Source organism: Setaria viridis, chromosome 9, assembly GCF_005286985.2.
Source record: "Setaria viridis chromosome 9, Setaria_viridis_v4.0, whole genome shotgun sequence".
Taxonomy (NCBI): Eukaryota; Viridiplantae; Streptophyta; class Magnoliopsida; order Poales; family Poaceae; genus Setaria; species Setaria viridis.
The window spans coordinates 16638302-16663760 of NC_048271.2; the positions used below are offsets into that span (position 1 = coordinate 16638302).

A 25459-nucleotide genomic window follows, 5' to 3' on the forward strand; every position below is an offset into this window, starting at 1 on the left:
CTTTGACACCATCAAGTCAATTTCCATTGGACCTCAGTGCCACTTCCATCAGGTTTTGGAGTTAAAGTCTCTGTTACATGCTCGTTCTTTTCACAAATGATTATAATACCCTTCCTCTCCGATTCATTTTACTGCTGCTCCATTGTTGCCGCTGCCGGCCGTTACCAACCATTGCCCCCCACCCTCCCAACCCTGCGCTAACGCCATGATGGTCGCGGCCGCCCAACGCTCGAGGATCTGGTGGCTGCGCCTGGGCGTGGGCTCGCTCGCGGAGGCGGAGGCGGAGGTGGCGGACATGGAGGAGGGCTCACTCGTGGAGGCGGAGGCGACGAGCATGGAGGAGGGCAAGAACGTGGTGCGGACAGCATCCGGGGAGGAGGAGAAGGAGGAGGATAAGGAGGATGCGGGCTGCGGCAGGGGATGAGGATGTTGAAGAAGTCCCTGGATGGGATGGGCGGGAGGGGTCCCTCCAATGCGCGGTCTCGTGGAGCATGGCGGCCATCGATAAGGCCACAGCTGTGGCCTCGAAGGCCAAAAGGGAACGGCCAGAGGAGAGGAGAGAGGAGAGATGGAAGGAAGTAGAAGGGCAAAATGGTTATTTCATCTTGTTGTTAGCTTTCGTTTTACCAAAACTAGACGGTGGTGGCATTGAGGTACAATAAAAAATGATCCAATGGTATGAGAGGCACTAGAATTTTTTTAATGGTACATATGGAATTGAGAATGTTTTTAGTGGCTTGTAGGGAATTGCCTCCATGAGTAACCTTCTTCGATTTAGATGTAGCTTAGGCATTGAATTTTTTTTTAATGGTACATATGGAATTGAGAATTTTTTTTGGCTTGTAAGGAATTGCCTCTTTAAGTAATCTTCTTGGATTTTGATGTAGCTTCTTTATGAATAGCAAAATAGTGCATAAAAGGTAGATACTTCTAGCTGTTTTAATCTTTAAGAAAAAACCGTCCAATCAATCATCTGTGATCGACTCCGAGGCAATGCAAGTTTTTGCTTGAGTTAGGAACGAGTTGAACGCTCGATCCCATGAGTAGGAAAGGGCACTCCAAGAATTATGGTTTTATTATATTCCCTCTCCAAACCTGACAATGGCAGTTCACATATCTTCTCCAAGAAAGAGTCGTCCCAAGAGCAAGCAAAGCTACCAGAAAAGAAAGCGGAAAAAGGTGAAGCCAAAACTTTCATGTTTCAAGGGGAAAAAAAGGCAAAGGACCAGCGCCCCAAAGCTGGAGCTGCAGGGTGCGGCTCAAAAGCCGGGAAAGACCAAGCGCGGTGGCAATCTGTCGGGCCATGGGTCCCATGCTCCCCGCACCCCCAAGTGGGCCCCCTTCACTCGCCCGGGCCGACGACCACAACAACACGACGAGCCGCGGCCCGCCCCTCTCTCCTCTCTCTTCTTTGTCCAACGCTCGCTCACGGGCCGAATACGTAACCACCCCGGCCCGAGCGCGCACATGCCATGGCCTGGCGCTCGCAGGCCGGCCCACCGCCTCCCGGCCTCCCCGATATTACACGCCGCTTCCACTTGGTGGGCGACGCATTGCGCCCCGGGCCCACCAGCCAGGCCGCCAACCGCCTCTCCGCCGCTACTCTCTCGCTCCCCGGCGTCCCCGCAGAGCCCGCAGTTCCCAGACAAAAGCCTCGCTTGTCGCTTCGTTCGCTTGCTTCCCGGCCGCAAGGGTCTACCTCGCCTCGCCGTCTTCCGCCGCCCGCGCCGCCATCTCTCCTACTCGGGAGTCCGTCTCGCCCGTAGAAGCGCGGATCTTCGGGGTGGCCTCCGCTCGCGGCTCCATTCCGGGCCTTGTGCGCCAGCGCCGCAGGTAATCCCGGTGCAATCCGCTACAGCTCGTAAGCATCTGCGGAGGCTGTCTTTTACCTTCTCTTCCCCACATTAGTTCGTGCAAACCCTAGTTAGTGGCCCTCTGTTAAGAAATCGCTAAGCAAGAGCTCTAACACGCTTGCCCGAGCGAAATTAGTTGGGTTTATTTTCTGCTCGATTGAGCTTAGTGCGTGTTTTCCTTGTTTTTGCGCTGATGTCGCCCTTTCTAATGTGCGCAGGGAGGAACTTGAGGGCGGTACTTGGGGAGTTCCTGTAGTTCCACGCAAGATATCTGAAGAGTGGAATGCGTTGTTTAAATTCCGTAGAACTAGATCTTGCCATGGTTCCATAAGGAAATGGCATATTTTGGTGATATAATCTACTGCGGATGCGGTATGTGGTCATATGTTTCTTCTCCAGTAATCATAAACGCGTCTACACGGTCTTTGCGGATTAGGGGGCATGCCGTCTCTTTGGATTATCCCACTAGGACTGAGCAGAAGAATGAAGCTAATCTAGTGGTGGTACGACCAGACCGAAGACTGCAGGATGATTTTGTCGATGCAGGTGCAGACCATGGAAATGGCAGAACAACTGCAGAGTTCAAGAAGGCTGTACCATCTCTGGAAGCTAATCTGAGAAAGCAGAAAGAGCAACAAAAACCAAGAAGGCCCTTGAATCATAACTCGGACAAGGTGGCAAATGGGGTATATTTTTCGAAGTATAAAGCTGAGTGCTATGCCGACAGCCTCCGCAGGTACTGCAACAATGGAAAGCTCATTCAAGCTTGCCGTGTGATCGATGAGATGGTGTTACATGGCCTAGTTCCAGATTCAAAGTGCTGTATTAGACTAATCCGTGGGCTTGTGAGAACTGGTAAGGCAAACAAAGCTAGGCATGTTCTTGAGGTCATGGTGCTTTCAGGTGGTGTTCCCGACACCATCACCTGCAACATGTTGATTGCGCGACTTTGCTGCGAAGGGCAGCTGAGTTCTGCGATGAAAGTATTGGAGGATATGAGGTTTACCGGTTGCTCTCCAAGTGGCATCACTTTTAACACTTTGATTAGGTGCATGTGCAGCCAGCATATGTATGACAGGGCAGTCTCCTTTTGGAAAGAACAGCTAAGAATAGGTTGGCCACCATATGAGATGACGAGCACCTTGCTTGTTGATCTTGTTTGCAAACAATGCGGTCCCATGCGGGCTCTTAAAGTATTAGATGAACTTGGTTTGGAGGGATGCCAACCAGATGTTGTCACCTACAATGCTCTCATCAACGCATCATGCAAAGCAGGCTGTTTGAAGGATGCAAAGATGATCTTAACTCGTCTTGCAGCTGAAGGCATCGAGCCAAATAGTGCAACCTATTGCATCTTGCTTCATTCCCTTTGTGACAAGAAATTGTGGTCTGAAGTAGGTGATTTGCTTTCACACATGAAGCAGGCAAATCATGAGCCTGATGTTACTGCCTACAATATATTTATCAACTACTTCTGTAAGTATGGACATCTGGATCAGGCAATTGATGTTTTAGAGATGATGGTGAGTGAGAAATGCTTTCCTGATATAGTGACATACAACACACTTCTGAATGCCATCTCTAAAAGGGGGATGGTTGAAGAAGCTCTCGGGATTTTTCATTCTATCAGAGAAAATGGATGCCAGGTGGTTCGTATCACATACAACACCCTCATAGATGCTTTAGCAAAGAAGGGTGAGGTTATTAATGCTATGACTCTGTTTGATGAAATGATTGGTGATGGGATCAGTCCTGATGATGTCACTTATGGTTCACTTGTTATGGGATTCTGTAAGAAGAACATGGCCAAGGAAGCACTGGAGTTTTTGAATCAGATGCTTGCTCTTGGTTTTGAGGTTAAAGCAACTACATTTTCCATGATGATCCAAGCATTGTGCAGAGAGTGTAAAGCTGAAGCTGCTGCTGAAATACTAAGAGTAATGGTATCAAAAAATATTAACCACAGGAGTGCATTTTACTTATCTATAGTGACAAGAGTTGCCAAATCAGGTCGAGTTAAAGAGGCCCAAATGCTACACCAGGAGTTAGTAGAGTGCAAGGTCCTTAAAGAAGATTCCCAATTTGTTTTAAGTAGCTAGTTGCTGGATTGTAAGATCCTCAAGTCACTCAATAGTTATGAAAGTGGTAGAAAATTCAAGTCAGCTACAGCAGATAATTTCTGGATGTTTTGCAGTGTGCATGATGGCTTCGATGAGGTACCTATCTCCTGTTGTTTATTTTCGTCGTTGCTTATATTGCAGATTTAGTGGGTATGGATGGAATGGTAGTTATAACTTGGTTCCTGCCTTTCCAGTCTCGTATAGATTTTTGAGTATTCCTTTATAAACATTTTCTAGAACCTCATGTGCAATCAATGGTTTGGCTCAGACACTCGTGTCAAATATATGCACACGCCAATCACTGTTCTGTGCCATAGCATGTCTTCCTTTCGTTGGCATCATTAGCACATGACTTATTTTGTATTCACTATTAGAACATGTGAGGTGGAGGTATCATTCTTTGCAACTATATTTATTTCTCAACCATATTGTGTATTTGTGTTCAGTGTTAGTAGCGTTCAATTATTATATTTTATTAATCTAAGCTGTTGCCAATTTACCATACATTGTGTAAGTCTATTGCATTTTGGGTGCAGCACTGTATTCTTTCCATAGATGGCTCCATTTGTCGCTGTATTTTGAGTTACATGTGATTGTCTATGTGAAACATCAAATTCTTAGTCTCTCAGGTCTCAAAGTAGTAAGGATGCCAGTTTTTTTCTCTCTCTTAAAGTAGAATTAGCTAGAATCACGTTTCAGAAAGAACAAGCTGCATTTCTGAAATTTAGCGAAAAAGGGTACGCTTAAGCAACTCTCCTGGTAGCTTTCACATCTCCTCTCATAACAGTTCTGTTTCTAAATACATGGTTAATGATGTATAGGCTTCTGTTACCGTACTGTTTCTCTTTGAAGAAAAGTATAGTCTAGCTACTGTTGCAAGTGTAATATCCCTTAACTGTCTTTACCCAGCGTCACATTACCGTGCTGCTGTCTTCAGGTCACACTTGTTTGCGGAAGAGGACTGTTTGCCAGTACCACACCATGATGCTTGGCATAGAATGGACACAGTGGGGTCGTGCTATACATTTCATCTTTAAGCCTCACATCACAAAGCAGCAGAGAGCAGCATTGTTCAGATACCGTGGTTCTGTGCCATGCTTCGCGCACGTTACCTCAATAAGCATGGTTATCGGCTGATGATTGATTATGTGTTCACTTGTTGTGCTCCTGGAGCAATTGTCTTTGTTCATGTAGCCGCCTCAACTGAACCTTAACTCCTTAAGATCAAAATGGATTACTCCAAATGGATTATGTGTTCACCATGAATTGTCTTAGCAGCTCATTCACCGGACCACTCCAAATGGACAGATCAAAAGCTGAGGATGACACCGCCTGTTGTGCTACTAATGCATCTTCTCCAGACATGTGGGATGGGGATAAGAGAATTGTCCATGGAGACTTGGGATCCGGAATATCGCTGCCACAAACGTCGTCTCTTCTAATTTCACTTCTTGACATAAAAATTATCAGTCATTTTAGTTTTGTTCTAAATCAAACTTTTACTTTTAACCAAATTTATAGAAAAATACATAAATGTCTATACTAGATAGACTATGAAATATGTTTTCACAGTGTATTTATTTGATACATTTTTCTATAACCGTTAAAGATAGACACAAGTTTGACTTACGACGAATGAAAGGAGTAGATTGCTTCTTTTGGTACGCACTTATCTTCTAAAATTGGAGTTCCTTGAGTTTTTTACTATACATTATACTACTCAGTGGTATATAGTACCATCGTTAAATATAATTTAGTAATTATTATCTACCTATTAATTGACTCGATTATAGTGGTCATCATTAGTGTAAAAAAATATATTATAGTGGTGTCATTTGTCTTCTTTCCCCGCAAAATACCCTTGAAAGTACCGTGACACTCCAAGAAGAGGCGAGTTAGGTGTTCTAAAAAAAAATAAGGCATATAAAATTCTATTTCAAAATATTTCTAGATGTGCACTAAGATTTTCTATACGTTGCAACCCTAGGTTTCAAGTCTTACCCATGTCAATTTTAGGAAAGATAAATTCGGAATGTGCAAAGTGCAATAAATAATAGGGAAGCTAAATAAGATAGAAAATGTAAACTCTCAGCACGATGACTTTTGACTGAGGTGTCGAAAAGCTCTCTTTTCCCTGATCCTCGTTGAAGCCCCTCGCAAGGGAGTGCCCTATGCAAGGGTCAAGCTCTCAGTCAAGTAACTCCGGGGATCGATGATGAGTCTTCCCTATACCCCTCCATCTTGACTCTCCTGAATGCTCTCCACCGTCTTCACCAAGTAGAGCTTCCACAAATTGTTAAGGACATCTCCTTCCTCTCACCACCACTAGTGGTCACTCCAGAAATGCGGTTAGAGGATCTCGCAAAACTTACAAGTCCCAGATTTACAATACTTGATGTGCGCAAGCACAGATAAGACAATAATAAAGAGGTGTGCAAAACTCACCTAACTCTAACCTAACTCCTAAAGCCACCATTAAGTAGTCTAAACTAACACTAATCAAGACATACGTCTTCTACTAATCACCATAATCTCCGAGCTCTAACACACTTCAAATAGCTAGGTTAAGAGGGTATTTATAGACCTCAAGTCCAAAAACTATCAATTGCTCCAATGGCCACAAACACTAAAAATACTAGATGGTCCGGTGCTACACCGACGTGAATCACCCGATGATTCGACGATCATTTCGTGCGCTGGACATTGAGCCACTGAATATCGGGCCCCATTGACACTGTATGGCCCACTGCCCATCCTTCGACATCACCGAATTGTCCAGTGACTTTCAGAGCCGTTCTTCCTCTCTGCCACTAAACATTCTTTGATCCGGCGAACGTCCATTGAACGTCCTCACTATTGACACCGAGTTGGTGTCGCACGCTTCGCTTCCATAGACACTGAGCTTCATCGCCACGGGCACGCGACTGATCCAATGCATCACAAATGCATATCACCGGATGGTTTGGTGTGTACGTATAGTTGCACTTGCCTTGGTCCTATTGCTGATCTTCATGCACCGATTGACCTGGTGCAATGGATTGGTGATTCACCGACTGAGCCGTTGATCCTTTCCAGTAGGATTTCCTTCGCGTCTTCACGTGTCCTTGATAGAGTCATTATCAATTCGGCCTTGTGTCTTCACGTGTCTTGTTTGGAGCAAGGCTTGATTCTAAGGTAGTTTGGTTATCTAATTTCATGGTGCTACAAAGAGATACTACTCCTATTGTCCTTGTGATGGAAAGTGGGGGTGAGAGTACTAGGGTTTGCTGTTCTTTCTAGGTTGAGAATGATGATGAGTAAATTGTGAGCGATAGTGGCTCATCAAGTAAGATCAAGCACAATATAAGCAAGGGCACAAGTTGGTGTAGCGGGGTATCCTTGTGCATACTCCATCCATGGTGCCTGATGAAGATGAAGATGTGAAGATAATATTGATGGAGCTCCTTGGTTCTGATCATGATTCCTTGAGCTAGCAGATGAGGGAACGTGGAGAAACTCTAAGGTTCATGTTGCATGACTTGTTCTTTGGCTTGGAGAGGAAGAAATAAAAGAATGGTTCACCCGGTGAAGTCGAGTTTATGACTTCGGCTCACACGTGGGCCCAAGAGGTGTGAAGATGTCAAGCCTCCTATACATGTCGTCGAACCAACCTCATCAAACCACCATTTAGCCCAACAGTTCGACTACCAGGGTAGAAGGCTCGGGTTTAAACTCTATTTAAGGCTTTGGAAGTGAGATTTTTAGGTACCTCACCATCAGGAGAGCCGAGCTCAAGCGGCATCCTCATAGACAAGGCAAGCAACCGATCTTGCGGATCTGCACGGGCAAAGGAGCTACCGCGCTCAGTGCTCCAATCTAGGGGCAGCAAGGCAATGGAGGGTTGAAGGCTGACGACGTTTTAGGATGAGACTGGAAGAAGCAGCCCATTTATTTAGGGACAAACTGTTTTGGTAGCAGCACCGTACATGCTATAAGTCTGTAGTACTGTAATAGGGTATAGACAGACGAGCTGCTGGATATGCTCTTAATCATGACAATGACAAAAAATGGCCGACAAAAAGATAAGGAAATATTGCAAGAAAACATCTTTTCTATAAAAGAAAGTGACAGCAAATAGTACACATGCACATTGGTATAAAGTTCCAACACAGCAAGGTAGCTCGAAATGCAAACGGCAAATAATTGCCAAGAAAACGAACCAACCTGACAGACAGTACTGCAATCTCGAACATTCTCCAAATTTACACCTTAAAAAATTGGATTGCCAATGTTATCTACCTTTTCGTTAAAAAAATACTATGCACCCAAATCCACGGCTTCTCGGTAATGTTACAAATGACAACAGTATCCAAGCCCTGAGGTCTCTGAGCTTTCTCCCAAAATGTTCGAACGGCAATAAACCAAGAACTACAAAACAACATGCTGATGAGAAAGCAGAACCTGAAAGCTACATACCACGATCGAAGTCACTGATGGAATTGCTAGCTCGCGCTTCCAAAGATTAATAAAGAAAATGGCAGCCAAACATTAACAGTTCAGCTCCAAAATTTGCGCACAGCAATTGAATTAACATACACCCCCCCTTAAGGACCAATCAGAACACAAATGGAACTAGTCGACCAGGAAGGGTCCTTCCTTTTAGTATCATTTGCGACTGTTGAGGTTGTTGCCTTGACACTGCAGGACGCGCCTATCAACCTCCCTCCCCACTTTTCCAGCCAAGCAAAAATGTTTGCACAACAGGACAACTGACAAATATTGAATCAGACCTGCACAGTAAAACCTGTAAGTAGTTTTTGGTGTTACTGAATCTGCTGTGAGCCTCCAATGGCATCCACAGGGTAGCCACCAACTTTACAATTCTTCTGCTGTTCAACCAAATTCACCCATGTTCAACCAAATTCCAGCAGCAAGACCTGTTAATCGGAAAATTGAAATTATAAAAGCTAGTACGACCATGACCGCAAGTATCAGCAGAGAGGTTCAACTTTGCTATCATAGTTTGAAAAAAAACGAAACACCAGAAACCAAGGTGTCAGCCAGTCATTGGGTGTCAGTTCTGGTTTTAAACTGCCAAATTTCTTTTGTCAGTCGTGATCTTAAAGTTGATAGTATGTGATGTCTAAAGCGTACTTTCATGCCACGTGGAGGAAATGAACAGGTCAAGCAAGGTTTAATCGTAGAGAAAAATAAGATAACATTCCCTCCATTCAGCGTGTTTGTTTCAGCTACTGCTGCGGCTGTTGCTGCCACTTTTAGTTCAATGCTACAGTACTTTTGTATAGGTAGGATGCAGCTGCAGCCGCAGCAATAGCTCAAGCGAGCAGAGCCATTGACTATAGAAATCTTGCCCACATCTTGTATGCATGAGACAAGGGTGTATCCTACTTTTTTTAAAAATTCATGGTCTCTTCCACAATTCATATAGCTATCTTATCAAACTATCATGTTGTGTTACTAAATTGATCAAACAATATCAAGTAGAAACACTTACGCAATTCAGAATGGAGCTTCAAGTGATTCATCCCAAACATCCCCACTTCCATTTGAAGCATCTTCACCATCTTCTTCCATGGACAACCTAATATACTCTCTATGGGCGAACCGATCCCACTCAGTTAGAGTTGGGTTTTCACGTTCCTGCAATTAATCAGTATCCAATTATTTAAGTTGATATTTGAGCAGTGAATCTAAAACTTTATGAAGGGTTATAATCACCTGGCGAATGAGGAACGGATCACGAGTTTCAAATGCCATGAACTTGTTCAGATTGAAAAGAATATTGAATATATTTCCTGAGAGTTTACACCGTTTTAAGTCCCGTAGTGTAAAATAGCTCTCATTCTGTACAAAGGGAAAGCTTTATCAAATCCCGTTAAAATGCTTTATGATTATGTGTGAGAATCTACCTCTGGTCCAATCATGTCAATCATCTGGCATAATATGTCCTCAAAAAGCACAGGCTCCTGTGCCATGCACTCCATACGGTGCAATTGCTCCTCATAGAAAAATTGCATTTCATTGGAAGTTAAAATACCATTACCATCAAGATCAATGCACTTAAACCTGTAAAAATTGTTTCACATATTTCAATAAACATACAACTAAAATCTGAGTAATACACTACACTGCAGCAAAGATACAAAGGTTGCAACTTAAAAGTATATGCGGTATGAACATATAATGCCCTCGTCCAGAAGTTAAAAGATACAATAACTTCCATTGTTGCCTTTACTACATTTGTCAAGATTATGAAAAAAAGCAGGGGTCCATCAGATCAACATCAATTATGAAGTTTTAATAGGCCCTTGACATGAAAATATGAAATATGTTTGGTGTCCTGGCTTTGGTAAACAGGGTGCACGCACCTCCACCACACATTAAGACTGTAAGTTGAAATGACCTTATATCACAAATTAAGGCAATAGGAACAATTCCCAAAATGCACATACAAGTCTATTCAGAACACAGTTACCAGTATTCAAGGCTAGGCTCAGATGATTTGTCTTCCTCTGATAATATAAAGTAAACAAAGTCTTCATAACCCATCTTTCCTTCTGTCATGCTTGTGAATTTCCTTGGGATCTAAGTAGCAGTAAAATAGCCAAATATAAGTACACAAAGCATAACACTTTGGTAAACAATGGCTAAATTCTGAATGCAACAACAGGATGGACTAACCTGTGTAAAAATTCTATCAACTATTCTATAGGTCAATGAATGATTTCCATATCTGATAAGGTTTTCCTTATCAATCAAGAAATCATGATCTGTATCCAGCTCCCAAAATTTGCAGTAGATCACATAGAAGTGCTCATATGAGAAGTATCTGCGTAAAAACATAACCCAACATTATCACCATTGGGAAACGTCATGCAAGAATATTATTGTACTATGTGAAGAGCATCAACAATTGTAATCCACACAATAACTAATAGAAGTACATGTAAGGTACAAAAATGCATGGAAGAAACTGGATCGTGAGTGCAACGAAAACCTCTGCTCTTCTCAGAACTCATGGGCGTACACATACAAATGGACACTAGCAATTTGTTAACGACTCATAGATTAATTACCTCAACACTTTGTTGATATCTTCTTCCTCATCTAATTGCTGAAGGGCGGCAATTAAATTTCCACGTTTGAGCTCTCTCAGAGTCAGATGGCCATTTCCAGATCTATTGATGGAGTAAAAGACTCTGTATATTACAGTCTCCGCTGAAGAAAACATCAAGAAATGGTTATAAATGAACATGATACAGCAAACATTAGCAACAGTTCAAAATATTCAGAAAATCTTATGTTATCATAATGGGTATCAAGTTGTTTTTAGTAACGATTGGTAACACTCCAGACTTCAAGCAACCAACACTTTTTTTCCTACCAGCATTTTCCAATCGTTAAGGGAAAGAATTTAAATCAGGAGTGCTATCATTGCCCATAATCTCTATGGCAAGAAGGTTATCAGGCTGAACTTATTGAATTAATAAGGCATCATATTATTAGTGTTGACGAGAAGTGCCAATGCTGTTTATTCAAAAAAGGAGAAGAAGAGTCAATGTTTTCATGACATAACAAGCTTGTTGCAAAAACATATGCGCAGCCACAAAATCATATTTATTAAGCATAACAAAAGGCCAATCAGTTTTGAACACCTAACAATGCAACTATGCAAGGATGCCATTATACCATCAGGTACAGGGCTTGCCTGTTACTAATTTTCACATGTGCATTTATCAAGGAACAGAAAAAAAAAAGCAATGGAAAGCAGCACGTCTATGAAGTACTCCCTCCGTTTTCTTTTACCAGGACACGTTTTTTGTTTAGCTGTTCAGGAAAGCGAGTGCCAGCAGGCCCGCGTTGTAAAACTCTTTTCTTCTTAATACAAAGATACATAGCTCTCCTGCGTGTTCTCGAAAAAAATGTTTAGCTGTACAGGAATAGAGGGTGCATGCTTTCCCCGGTGCAGAAATGTACAGGAATACCCTAGTTAAGTCCATGCATGTGTGACCCATTAACATGTTGCTATTCCCAGGCAGTCATGAGTAAGCAGGCATGCAGTTCTAACTCAAGCCACAATTGGTGCCCAGCCATGCACACTTCCATGCAAGCTGCATTAACTACGATAGAAACCAGGAGTCAACAAAGGCTATCAGGGCATGCCCACTTAACACTAGGCGAGGGCAAATACAGTAAATCATGACATGCCATTTGTCTGAGCAAAAAAAAATGGCACCCTCTAATTCCAAATGGAAGGAGTATAAATTGGAGTAAATAATTAATTCTGCAGCTCCCTCGGATAGAAGGAATTACCATATCTCTCCTGAAACTCTGGGGTCCCTTGTAAGAACTCTAAGCCAGGGTGAGTTGCCAGGAGTTCTTTTAGGACAGGCTTGAAGTCATCCTGCACATATTAGAGAACATAATTTTTCCCATCAGTATAAAAGAAGTCATACAGAACTAAATCTCTTCAGCTAGAGTCATCTATTCCTGTGTTAACACTGAGAACAGTCGGAGGAAAACAATGCTGACCTGAGTGAGATAGTTGTAACCTGGCTTTCTTAATATTTCAAATATTTGGCTAGCCATATCCATTGTAATCTTATTATCATTGATCCAGTATTCAACAAATGCATCCCTGCGTTCAGAAATGGAGTCAGATTACCAAATTTAAATCTGAAATGCAATTACCAATGTTAAGCGGAATAACCAGTATGAGGGATAAAACAGGAAGCCATTTACATAGAATCACTAATAGAAACCATTGCGTGTAGACATGTAAGTTTGATGAAAATCAACTCAAACCCCACCCTTTCCTATTAAACTCTGCATCCTCCTAATAGCTATTTCTCTTTCCCCCCCCCCCCCCCTTTTTGCTTGAATCTATAGATCAAATGAACTCGTGGGTTAATTGAACCATTTGCATCCCTAATCACATGTTCTAGCATGGTAAAGAGAACATTACTAAACATGACATCACATTCCCTGCTAGTAATTAAAAAACTATGAAACAATGCAGAAGCTGAGTGATGTCAAATCTTACTATCAGAGCAATGGTGCATGTTACAAGATCTGACACACTAGTAGAGGAAAGGCAAGCTAGAAGCTACAACACTTCCTTTACAGCGTGAATGCTGAATCAAGAAGCCTCCAACCCAAAAGCTTCCAAATCAGTGCCTAAGGTATGATCTACCACTACAGGTATGGACGAACTCAAGAAAAACTAGCATCAGTGGTTCCCAGCAAAATCAGGATAGCAAAACCACTTTAGCAGATTCTAATTTCTTAGTCCGCCAGATCTACTGTTCTCACTTTCTTTGCATTTCTCAATGTTTTGTGTTGGCAACTTTGCTAGACCTTGTAACCTAGCCCATATAATTCCTTTGCTGCCAAATATGCATATGGATGCATCCTTCAACCAAAAGGCAGCCAGGTTCCAAAGTCATTAATGTGACCTATCACAGAACCTTGAAGTCTCATGCTCAGCAGTCCAGGTACTAGCCAAACAGGATAGAAGACTTCAACTTAAAGCACTTGCATCTACAAAAGACTTAACTGACCAAAAAATGTTAAATGTTGGTTTCATCGCAAGATAGCAACATTGTTATCTTAAAAATGAAATGTCCAACTAAAATGCTGAAGACCAATTTAGAGTTGTAGCATAAGCTAAGAATAATATATGTCCTGAAGTGACAGAAGAGGTAAAAGGCACCAACATACATGATTGTAACCAAGTAGAAGTCAGCATGTTTACAAGCTTCAAGGACAGGGAAAAGGAACCAAGACGCCAAAGAAGAAAGAACTGAAATAACATAAAGGGACACTGTCCTGACATCTGAAAGAAACTACAATTCCCCAACTGGATCTTTAGACGGGCATCACTAAAGAACTTGTGTTCAGATGTCGAACATCATACCTTGAGACGGTTCCAGTGCACGCAACATCAATTTTCTTGAAAAGAACACTGGAGAAGAACGAAGGGAGTTTGCATATGTCCTTTGTGACCGATCTGAATTCTGGTGTGGACAAATAAGGCATATGAGCTTCAGAATTCATTTCAATGCCAAAAACCAAGCTGTGAGACCATATTCACCTTGAATCTGAAGCCCCTCCCCACCAAAAAACAGGTGATCTATTCTAGATAAGCACTGCTCCTTCAAGTCTTTCGGAGGAGGACGCCCGTGCTTGAAGTAAAACTACAAAACATATTGATCCAACAAAATTTGACGCTTTAAACAATGAATGTAGAAACAAAAACTTCAATAATTTCAAGGCAAGTGCAAAGTACCTGAGGTATAACTTCTCTCACTGGTTCACTAACTAATTTTAATGGAGAACCCAAGGACGATGGTCCAGCACCAGATCCTCGTCTCATAACACGGGGAGAACCAGAAGTGCTCCTAGGAGAAAGTGGAGGAGCACTACCAGCAGGAAACATTGATGGTAGAGAACTACTTGAAGCAGCATTTGCGCTAGCAGAGGTTCCAGCAACATTAAGCGTAGCACCAGCTTTTGCATCCTCAATCAAAGACTTTACCTAGTGGTACATGGAACGGATAAGAAACAATGGATCATTCACATAAAAATAAAGAAAAACTCAAAAATATACAATAATATAAGTTTACAGAAGATCAAGCGGTTGCTGGAGAAGATATCTTGACAATCACATAAGAAAATGCAATAGATGTGCAAGTACAGCACTAACATTGGCAGTGCTCACAATGAAAACAGAACATTATAGCATCATCAAACAAAGATGTAACACTATCCTCATAAAGTCTAAAGCTGTAGACAACACCATAAGGCTTTTCATTTTCACCCCTAGGTAGGGTACATTTATTAAATCCATTCAAGCTTAAACCCCCATCCACTTCAATCCGCAATTGGCCATCATTGGTTCCTCATGGAAAAGATCTTATGGGTAAACAGAATTATTGAAGGACAAAGAACATGCTAGGCCACAGAAATTGTTATAACTTGCAATATATCTATATTTACAGCTTCCATAACAGGAAATGCTATTGCATAAAGAAATTACTGTAGTGGTAGCACCAGTGCTTGATGTATGGTCTATCAGCACGGTGCCAATAGACACTACTATGAAATGAAACAATAATAAGGTACACAGGCATTCATAAACTAAGCTACTAAGGAGGACTTGAGGACAATCGAAGCGACAGTGTAAACTATCAACTAGAAAACCATTACACTCAGCATCAAATATAAATAAATGCAGTTATTCACTGAAAGGTACTGACACAGACCAGAAATGAGATAAGAATCAAAACCAGCATCACTGTTGAAAAGTCAAAATACAGCACACCAAACTTGAAATTTTCTGTATGCCCCTACCATAATGCTATTGCAAAGAGAAACCCTCAAGTCCAAAACTCCAAGTCCATGAAAAATTCAAATCCATGCATCGGAGGACCCACCATAAGTCCCTTGCAAAACTGATGGACAGCACAACCTTACTCAAACTGAAGACAGGCATAGCTGCCATCCTGAGCTTGTAGCACCTCAGGTATGGCATCAAGAGCGTACACATTTGCATAACACATATAATTTGCTCATAAATCTTACACTCACCAGTATCAACCATAAACCGTCAACCAGACACTCGTTCAAACCCATCAACTAATACAGCAATGAAAATAACATAAGGAGACAGACTAGAACCAGCTTTGAGTGCACCATGCTAGTTCCAATATCAGTGTTGTGACATGAAACACAGCTTCAGCAACACTAAGGTCACTGTATATGCCACATATCTCCTACAAACATGGTACATGCTACCGGCATCAAGTTATGATCAAATTCAAAAAGTAACAGTAGTGTAGAAAAACAATAAAATAATTCACTGAGGCTAAAGATCACTACCAGAATCCTAGCCATGGGTTGCCCAAATAATTCAATGTGGCATTAAAAGCTCCTTATTAGGAAAAAAATCGATAAAACAGATATGCATCCAGCAAACTAAAGGTTTGAGACTTGGACTCCAATGGAATCATAGAACTATCGGGCATGTTATGCATATGAGGCAGGCTTCTACAGTTGTCATCAAACTGACAAAATAACTAATTCAGATAAAATATGATACTAAGAAAGGGCACCTCCCACGCTCACTATAATACAGATCCAACATCTGCAGAGTGCCAAGTTTACAACAACCAAAGCCAACCTGTTGGCACAGAGACTACCAGATGAAGACTCACGGATATGTACATTTGGCACAGACAAATGCTATAGCCATGCTGCTCAGCTAGACTGCAATTCACCTTGGTGAGTTGAAGAACAAGACCATAGACGTACAGAATTATCTAGGAACAAAGACAAACCGAGCCAATAAACAGACCATACACTTTGATCTACCAAACTCCATCATCATACTTGAATCGAAGACACAAGCTCATAAATACGATTCGAAGTACTAATCTAACCAGTACGCGCCGCAGCACCAAGGATGCCAACCAAAGCATCACGAACGACATTTCTAATGAGTCTGAGCCCAAGATCACGTAGTCCACGCGAAATTTAAGCACAAACCAAGCCAATCAAGCATCAAACCCAAAACAGCGAGCGAGGAAGGCAATAGGGCGCGTAGAAGGGATACCAGCTTGGCCGTCTCGGGTAGCACGAGCCACTGCGAGTAGAGCGCATCAGCTATGATGGAATTCTCACGGAGCGCGCCCGGCGCAAGCTCCGGGAGCTGCAGCAGCTCCGGGTCCAGCGCCGCCGCGTCCCTCCTCGCAGGCTCCACCTCCATTACTCCCAAACCCTAGCGGCCTTCTCATGCACCAAGCGGACCACCAAAACCCAGATCTGCCCCCGCGCGTCCGGACGCTGTTCCGGCGGGGAGGGAGGGCGCGAATCGGAGCTCGGCGGGATCGGCGGTAAGCGACGGAGGAGGATCGGGTGCCAGCGGCGGTGGGATCTGAGGTGGCGGCCGGAGGCGAGGGCGGGAGCAGGCGAAACCCTAGGCAAGAAGCAGCCGAGCGAGAGGAGGTGAAGATGGGGGGAGACGGGAAGACGGTGGCGTGGTAATGGTGGGCGTCGATATAACAGCGGAGGGCAAAATAGAATTGTCTTTCGGATGGCACTTTAAGATAGCACTTTCGGTTTGGGCTAACCGGCTACTGCCTAATGGCTAATAGTCTCGTTTGTTTGGGCTTACATGAGAATTCGATTGTGTGAGAATCTAAATTTATTGAGAATTTAGAATCTGCTGGTGAGGTAAGCTATAAGTTTGGCAACCCTAATTATTTATACTGTTCTGGGTGTAAAATGACCCGTATGCTCATGCGGGTGATGATAACTCATTTGATTCATGAGTACGAGCAGAAGATGATTTTGACAATAATTTTGAAATTTGTCAAATACAAATTTTGATAAAATAGTAGTAAAATACATTCCAAGTCATTGAACTAGCCAAAACAATCAGCAGTAGTGTTTTACACCACTTCAAATACTACCCATTAGTTCATCCCAAAATAGACTACAACAATTAATCACCCATACAAAACGGAGGCAATTGCATCAAATAACCTCACAAGCAAATTGTATTTGCTGCATCTTCCTTCCCACGTAGCCGCTGTTGTCTCTCCTCTGCTGCTTGTTATGCTCTATTGCTCTGCTTTAATTTGCTCTAGTCGGCCGCCCACTTCCTTTGCTCTGCTGCTCTGGCCGGCCGCCGGCCTCCTTTGCTCTGCACCACGCCGCCCGCCCGCCTGCAGTGGCACGCCTACTCCGCGCCGCGCCGTCGCCCTCCACCTGACCCGCCGTGCCACGCCGCCGCCCACCACGAGCGTTGCACACCTGGATCTACGGTAGGGGAGCCATTTGGCCTCGGAGAGGACGGCGGCATGAGAGGGGTGGCGCGGAACCCTAGCGTGAGGGAGAGGTCGACGGAAGGAAGAGGAAGAGTAGCAGTGGAAACGCAGGGACGATTTCTTGTACCGCGGGAGGAATAATGCATTTTGATCCTAGGCAAGCTGCGGTGGGAGAGAGTCTCTCGTGGGGCAACGCCGCGCGGTCGCCGCGACCCGTTTGGCGGGATTCTCCGCGTTCTCCCGTCGCACCACACTGCGACCACGGTTCCAAACGGGGTCAATGGCATCCAAAGTGTTGCTTATTTCAATTTGCAAGCAAACCCCCGCCGAGTGCCGGTGTCCAAAATGAATCAAGAGATGGTTATAAGTATATTGAGCAACCGAGTCCCACAACACTTGATATATGTATTTATTTGAGACTATTAAGTTGTGTTATTAAGTTTCGAGGATATGTATAATATTGCTTCGTGGATATGTATGATATTGTTGATGATCATTTTTACATCTTTGTATCACGATGTTACTAAATCAAAAGCGGCTAGTACGTAGCTGTATTGGCTTTTTCATGTGTTGTTGTGTGTTGGTAGCATTTAAATGTTTTTGCTTGTTGTTCTATGTTGTCAAGGATAACTTTAACATGTTACCAAATAAGACTGTTGTAACATATTTGTTAAGTTATTAAGAGGGAAAAGAATGTTACATAATACTTATTTATACCATTTTAGTGAAAGCATGGTTAAGACAAAGATAAGTCAGAACAAGTTTGACATTATTTTATTCTACACTTTGTCAAATTTTGATTATTACTTCCTTAGTTACAATTTACAAATTAGGGTAACTCTAGCTTTGTTTTAAGTCAAACTCATCTAATTTTGATCACATTTGTATAAGAATATGTTAATATCTACAATACCAATAAATATACTATCAAGATATATTTCATAGTCACCGATAATTTGGAACCAAAGGAATGACTCCTTTTAAACGCTATTGTGTTATGCGCCAATCGAGGTAAGCATAAATATAAAATGATTAGTGGATTTAAAAGGGAGCAACATACAATATTAATGTGATTCTTCTAGTTTATCATTGAAATTCTATATAATATCTTATGTGGGTAGAGCCAGTACAATATAGATATAAATTTAAATAATTAAGACAGAAAGAAAAAATTTGTGTGAGGTTACTATTTATGATGGCAAATAATGGAGAAAATTCTTTATTTGATATCAAAAAATGACTCAATTGCTTTCTTGGTCTCGAAAATTTTTCATCCCTTATATAACCTCTAGTTCTAATCTGCATTCCTTATTTGATATTTCCATCACTTTCTTCAATTAAGTTGGACAAAATGCCATCCAAAACACCTTAAAAACTCATAAAATAATTTCTAATGATACAACAAATGGAGATAAATTGATTTTGCTTTAAAAACAAACATCAACCATTATAGTTTGAAAACCAAAACTCATGAAATTAGAGTGCTTATGAAAATTATTTGATTTTTTTATGAAACCAAAATACTTTCCAAGAATAATGGGGAATAACTATTATTACTCCTAGGGATGCAAGAATTTATAAAATATTTTTCTATCATAAGATACAGATAGAATTGTGAATAATGGAAATTTGGGAATTTTTAGGAGAAATTCACAATTCTCTATGTAACTTTAATGAGAAATAGTGTTATATACGATCTCATCCCATGTGAAGAATACTTAGTTATTGTCCCATAACTTTTCCCAAAGTATTTTGGTGCATTTTATAGGAAATTTCAAAGTAGCGTAAGTTAGTCAATTTTATTTTTAAAACTATAATGTTACATGCGGGTGTTTTAAAACAAAATAGGTTTATTTTCATTTTTCCTATCACTAAAAAAGTTTATAAATTTTGGATGTGATTTTTCTTGACGCAACTAATGGAAGTGATAGTAATATCAAATAAAGAATGATAAAGGGAGGATTTTTTTCAGTTCTAATGCCAAATAAGAAATTTCCTTCAAACAATATGTCACTCTATTCCATCACCAAATACCCCTAAGAACAACCCTTATGTGTGTTCAATTTCAGAGAGCAAAGCCCAAAAGTGTGACCGCACGTATAATTGTTGCAGCATACGTGCGGTTACTATATGGCATGTGCTAATAATAAAGAGAGAAAAACATGCTAGCATCATCCTCTCTCATCTTTTTTTCTCTACATCAAGAAGGTCATACCCAAGTATCAAAAAAAAAACCTACCTATATCTCATGCAATTGTATATTAAGGAGGACATCCACGATCAACTTGTCACATCTGAATATCAAAGTAATACAATAATCAAAAAATACAAAGTAGAGTATTATGCTTCTACATTTTCCCAAACTTATCTAAAATCTGTGTACAAACTCTAAATCCCATGCAAAGCCCCATAATTAGTATTGTTGGTAACTTAGGAGCCGTCATAATGGACGATGGACTCCTTTTGTTTTTATTGATGTCACTGCACATCCTTCAAAAGATATGATTTTTGCCTTAGGGTGATATCCATCATGTTTGACCATCTTACATATAACTCCTATTATAAGGCTAGTACAACACAACTATACTAACATTTTTTTTCTCATATAACATGTGGACACATGTGAGCAGGGAGGGTTTCAGTTTTCGAATCCTCATGGCAGTTGCCAGACCAACCACCATCTTGTTCTCTTATATTGAAAGCTCAGTGCATGGAACATAAGGCATTCACAAGGAAAGCATTGACTTTCGCCTCTGTCCTATTTTGGCTTGCTGGCTGTGGCCATTAGGCGACGACATGAAGTGAGCCAAGGTACAACATTGGCTATATGCTGCCTGCACCACAAAGTCGGAGAAGATGGTTGAGCCATTGGGAGCACCACCAAAACACATGACAAACTTTATAAGTTCCACCACCAACCAGACCCTACCTCTACCGCCCTCTCCCCCTCTCCCGTGTATATATGCTTTGCATGAGAGCATAATAGGTTTCTATATATTGCCTTGTGCTTAAGTAAAAGGGCTAACAACCGGTTTCAATAGTCTGCATAGCGGTGTGTGAGCTTCCGATTAGTGTTCTGATTCCATAATTTCTACTTTTAAGTGGATTCCATGATCATTTTGCTTTACTATGGTGTTTATTCCATCATAATCATTCCCTCCTTTTAATATTTGATGTTGGTTTACGTCCACGATAAGGAATACATGTAGTATCTGGAAATATCAAGTTGACACTTGTACCCTTTTACACGTATCCTTTAGTGTGGTAATTTACTAGAGTAACGTGCATAAACAACAATCACTTTAAAGAACACTAAAAAATCATCCTTTCCCCACCGATGTGCCCTCAAATCACTACTAACCCTTTCGTCCCAAACTATAGGTTGTTTTGATTTTTCTAAATTTATATGTGTTTGTATGTATTTAGGGTATGTAATACGGGACGGGAGGAGTACGACTTTAGCTCCCCCCACTTGGTCCATTTACCTCCTGTCGAAATGAAATTAGTAAGACGGGAATTAAGCAGCCCCTGTATTATTTATTTTTCACATTTTGCGACAGAGGCCCTTTATCGATGATCAAAATGGGAAGCCAACGAATTACTGGCATAGGCGCTGCAATGGTTTCCCGGCGTCAATACTCAAAAAGTAAAGATTTGAGGAAAACCCAGTTACTAATGCCCGAGGTACCTAACTGCAAAAAGAACAAAACCCAAAGGGTGATTACTTGCAGGAACCAGGAAGTAGCGTCCTCAACTGCCAGCGTACGACGAAACGGGGCAAAAAGAAAACAAATAAAATCATCCCCACGCGTACGCGGTATCCTCCTCGGTGCTCTTCCTCCCGGCGACGACGAAGACGAACGCACCGCGGCGAGTCAGCCATGAATCCCTTCGCGAAGAAGCCAACGCCGCGAGGTACGATCCACCCACCCCTCCCCTCCCCCTGCTTGTCGACCGGAATTCGATCGAATTCGGCCTCAGCTGCCGCGATCCCCTCCGCGATCGCGCTTGCTTTCGGTTGGTCGCCGCTGCGCGCCGCTAATAAGAATCGACCCGTCTGCTCGGATCGAACCCGCGCGCCCATGTCTAGCGCGGCGCGTCTTGTCCCCCCTCACTTCCGGGCTCTGATTTTGGTGCTGGTTGTGCAGAGGTCATGCGGAGCAGCAAGCGAGACCTGACGAATGCTACACGAGGTAATTGGTCCCGTCTCTAGCTGCGCTCTTATACCAGATATAATGAGAATTGTTGTTTTGTCTGACGCTATATTTTGTGCGCTTACTTAGAGCAACCAGAGCTACATATAGTGACTTCACTTTGCATCTAACACAATTATGCGAGCTGCGCAAAAAAGCTTGTTCCTGGTGCTCGATTGTTCACTGTCAACAGTAATTGCTGCGTTGAAACTTCAAACTTTCAGCGCCCTTATTTTGTGCAAATTATAGACATTAGATGTTCTAGCATTGTTAACGTTACATGTACACCCAAAATGCCCAATGCCTTAATCCTTTTTTTCAGTGAGTTGATTTGTTTGAACAATCTACCTTTGAGGATTTCAGAGTTGAGAGTAAACTTGAACTATGAAACATGAAGGAAATTTTGTTAAAAAAATGAAGGAAATGATATTCTGTATCAGTTTGTGGTTACCTGTACCCTATTGTGCAATAGCTTTTTCACAAAGTTAAGAGCTGTGCAAGCCATATGTTATTTAATGCCTGAGGTGTCTTGTCTGTAGGGATTGAGAGAGATATTGCGTCACTACAACAAGAGGTATGATAGTTCGATCACATCACTGGGATATTAATAAAAGTATCCTTGTATATTTTGCTGATTTCTAAATTTCCTTATATGTTCACACTTCATGTTCAACTGATGGGATCTTAAGATGAATATATGCTTAGGAGGCTAATGTTTTTTTTTTGTTTTAAATTATATTTGCATAATATTGGATCTAGAAATATGTGAGACTCAATTTAGCAATCATTGCCTTTCCATTATATGTATCTACTATTCGATTTTGTTGATGCAGTTGAATTGAGCAACAACAGCAGATTTACAAACTATTCTTTTTTCAATAACAGGAGAAGAAGCTAGTTGCTGAAATTAAAAGGACAGCAAAAACTGGCAATGAGGTCTCTAGTTTTAATCAGTTTCAGTTCGGTAATTTTGATCTAGGTCATATAACAAAGTTCAAATGATTTCCTTTGCTTCCGCAGGCAGCAACGAAAATTCTAGCCCGGCAGCTGATCAGGTTAAGGCAGCAGATTTCTAATTTGCAAGGTAACCGAGCTCAGATTCGGGGGATTGCGACTCATACTCAGGTGAAATGTTGTTCTCCCTTTTGCTTTCTTCCACATGCAGTCAGGTTAGTTTTCTGATTTTGGTGGTGAACATGTCCTTAGGCAATGCATGCCAACACTTCAGTGGCTACTGGTTTACAAAGTGCAAGCAAAGCAATGGGAGCTTTGAATAAGGTAATATATTACAGAACTTATGTGCTGAGACATTTCATATATTCATATTTGAAAAATTATGTGCGCATTTCGTTCAGAAACTAACTGGGTATCTTTCACTTGTAACATCCATTTTCAGAATAATAACTTATTTTTGTGTGTTTGAATCTAACTAGGCCAATCATTTCTTTTAATTGAGTTAATATGTTCCACTGAATATGTGCTTTCTTACAGCAAATGGCACCTGCCAAGCAGACGAAAATAATGCAAGAATTCCAAAAGCAGTCAGCTCAAATGGATATGATGGTATGCAAACTTTCTTCAGAGATTAGTAGAATAACTTCTAGCGATTTTAAATGATTTTACACTTTGTTTTTCTGGGAAAGTTCTCATAAATGTGTGCTTGCACATTAATATTTCAATAATGCATTTAAGGGTATTCACTGACTAATCTTATACACTGTGCAGAATGAGATGATGTCTGATTCAATTGATGATGTCTTAGACGACGATCAGGCTGAGGAAGAGACTGAAGAACTTGCTAATCAGGTAACTTCCAATGTCTATTTTCAGACAAAACACATAGCATCTATTTGAAATATTTATCTGTCCAAATTTCTTCCTTAAGCCCTATACTCTGTTTTGGATTATTCATTCTATTTCTTGTCAATGTCTTTTAGGTTCTGGATGAGATTGGTGTCGACATTGCCTCACAGGTAGTTGAAGATGCTAACACAATATTGCATTGCATATTCCATTCCTTTGATCTAAACCTCTTATGTATTTTCCCTCCTTGTAGTTGTCCTCGGCTCCTAAAGGAAAAATTGCTGGAAAGAAGGTTCAGGTTGATGACAGGTATGCTCTATCCTTGACCCACAGTTCTATTTATTTTTTTTCTACTTCCCTTCCCGATTGCCATGGTTGCTATATTTTTCCACTTGAAATCACTATGGTCAAAAGCCAGGATGACAATTTAAGCTCGCTGGCAAAGTTGTTTTGCTGTTTATTGAAATGATTAAGATATTTCTAAGTTCTCTATCCCTGTTTTTATTGTGTACAATGGTGGGTTGACTGGTGTGAGAAGAACCATTGGACGCCCAAAATTAGTTAATTTATCTTTGTTTGCATCTTTGACAAGAAACCGGCTTGAGCACCCCTACCTGTATTATTTTGGTCTGATAGATCGAATACCTTTCATAATCGAACTGTGAAGAAGAATGCCAACGTTTCTTGGAAATAACTTCGACTGTATTCATGATATTTTGTCTATATTTGTTGGAAATTGTAAGCAGACTTTTGAGCAGAATTTGTGATATATGCTGAGACATCTAGTCAACTTTTGCACATATAAATGACTGGGCATATGTAGGTTTTCATGTATCTGATTAGCTTACTGTTACTAAACATTGTGGTCCCGTTGAGTTAAAATTACTAAAAGTGCTTTGCTTCTCTTATTTGCAGTTCGGAATTGGAGGAACTAGAGAAGAGGCTGGCTGCTCTAAAAAATCCATAAGGCGACACCTGTTTGCAATCCTCCCCCTATGCACATAGTCTGCCTGCCATGTACGGTGTACCTAGATTACACATCTTCATTAAACATTAGAAGACATTGTGTTTTGTAAATATTGGATGGAAGATGATCCAAGCCCCAAGTTTTTTGATGAATCGATGTTGCTGCAGTTCCCATACATGCTATTGCTATCTTGCAAAAGATGGGGCTGTGTGTGCTGCCTTAACGGTGACATGATTCGGAGTTAAGAGAGAGCATTACGGCAACAATACACGGTTTGTGTAATCGGGCAAAGTCATAACATTTTACATGACGATTATTTTACATGATAGCCTGTCTGTTTTGTGATCGTTTGTTACATGACAGCGTTCTGTTTTTCGCATTTTGTTTTGTGATCCTGACATCATTCTGTTTTTTTTCTGGTGCCTGTTTGTTTCCCCTTGGAGTAAAGCAGCTTATAATCTGTAAGCTTGGCAGAGCAGCTTATTAGATTGTATGTAATAATCTACCCTGCAAATTGTGATAATCTATCTATAATCTAAGACATGTTTGTTTAGCTCACATGCAGAGTATAAGTTATTTATCATAATCCCAACGCCAACTCGGTCATATGTTTAGGGTATTGGAAACCGGTGACCCACCAACATAGGGCCGATCGAACATCGAACCTGAATCGGCTCGCTATTGACAATCGACA

At 41.4% G+C, this 25459-nt stretch overlaps 3 protein-coding genes across 3 annotated transcripts; 2 read left to right on the forward strand and 1 right to left on the reverse strand.

The window, feature by feature from the left end:
• The first annotated feature begins 1616 nt into the window (after positions 1-1616).
• Positions 1617-5232, forward strand: LOC117840519 (uncharacterized). The gene is made up of 3 exons (XM_034721032.2): positions 1617-1833; positions 2072-4069; positions 4911-5232. Exon 2 carries the CDS (start codon positions 2189-2191, stop codon positions 3950-3952), a length of 1764 nt encoding a protein of 587 aa, XP_034576923.1. The 5' UTR covers positions 1617-1833; positions 2072-2188; the 3' UTR covers positions 3953-4069; positions 4911-5232.
• Positions 5233-8043: 2811 nt separating this feature from the next.
• On the reverse strand, positions 8044-17035 carry LOC117840520 (probable serine/threonine protein phosphatase 2A regulatory subunit B''delta). The gene is made up of 13 exons (XM_034721033.2): positions 16587-17035; positions 14262-14510; positions 14067-14169; positions 13890-13989; positions 12506-12611; positions 12287-12377; positions 11050-11191; positions 10655-10802; positions 10449-10558; positions 9883-10039; positions 9692-9817; positions 9468-9613; positions 8044-8889 (listed from the first exon to the last, which is right to left on the reverse strand). The coding sequence occupies exons 1-12, from the start codon at positions 16737-16739 to the stop codon at positions 9473-9475; spliced, it is 1626 nt and encodes a 541-aa protein (XP_034576924.1). The 5' UTR covers positions 16740-17035; the 3' UTR covers positions 8044-8889; positions 9468-9472.
• Positions 17036-21551: 4516 nt separating this feature from the next.
• On the forward strand, positions 21552-25120 carry LOC117839139 (vacuolar protein sorting-associated protein 2 homolog 3). The gene is made up of 11 exons (XM_034719404.2): positions 21552-21717; positions 21951-21995; positions 22535-22569; positions 22881-22931; positions 23016-23120; positions 23202-23273; positions 23487-23558; positions 23721-23801; positions 23933-23968; positions 24052-24107; positions 24714-25120. The coding sequence occupies exons 1-11, from the start codon at positions 21684-21686 to the stop codon at positions 24763-24765; spliced, it is 639 nt and encodes a 212-aa protein (XP_034575295.1). The 5' UTR covers positions 21552-21683; the 3' UTR covers positions 24766-25120.
• The last annotated feature ends 339 nt before the right edge of the window (positions 25121-25459 follow it).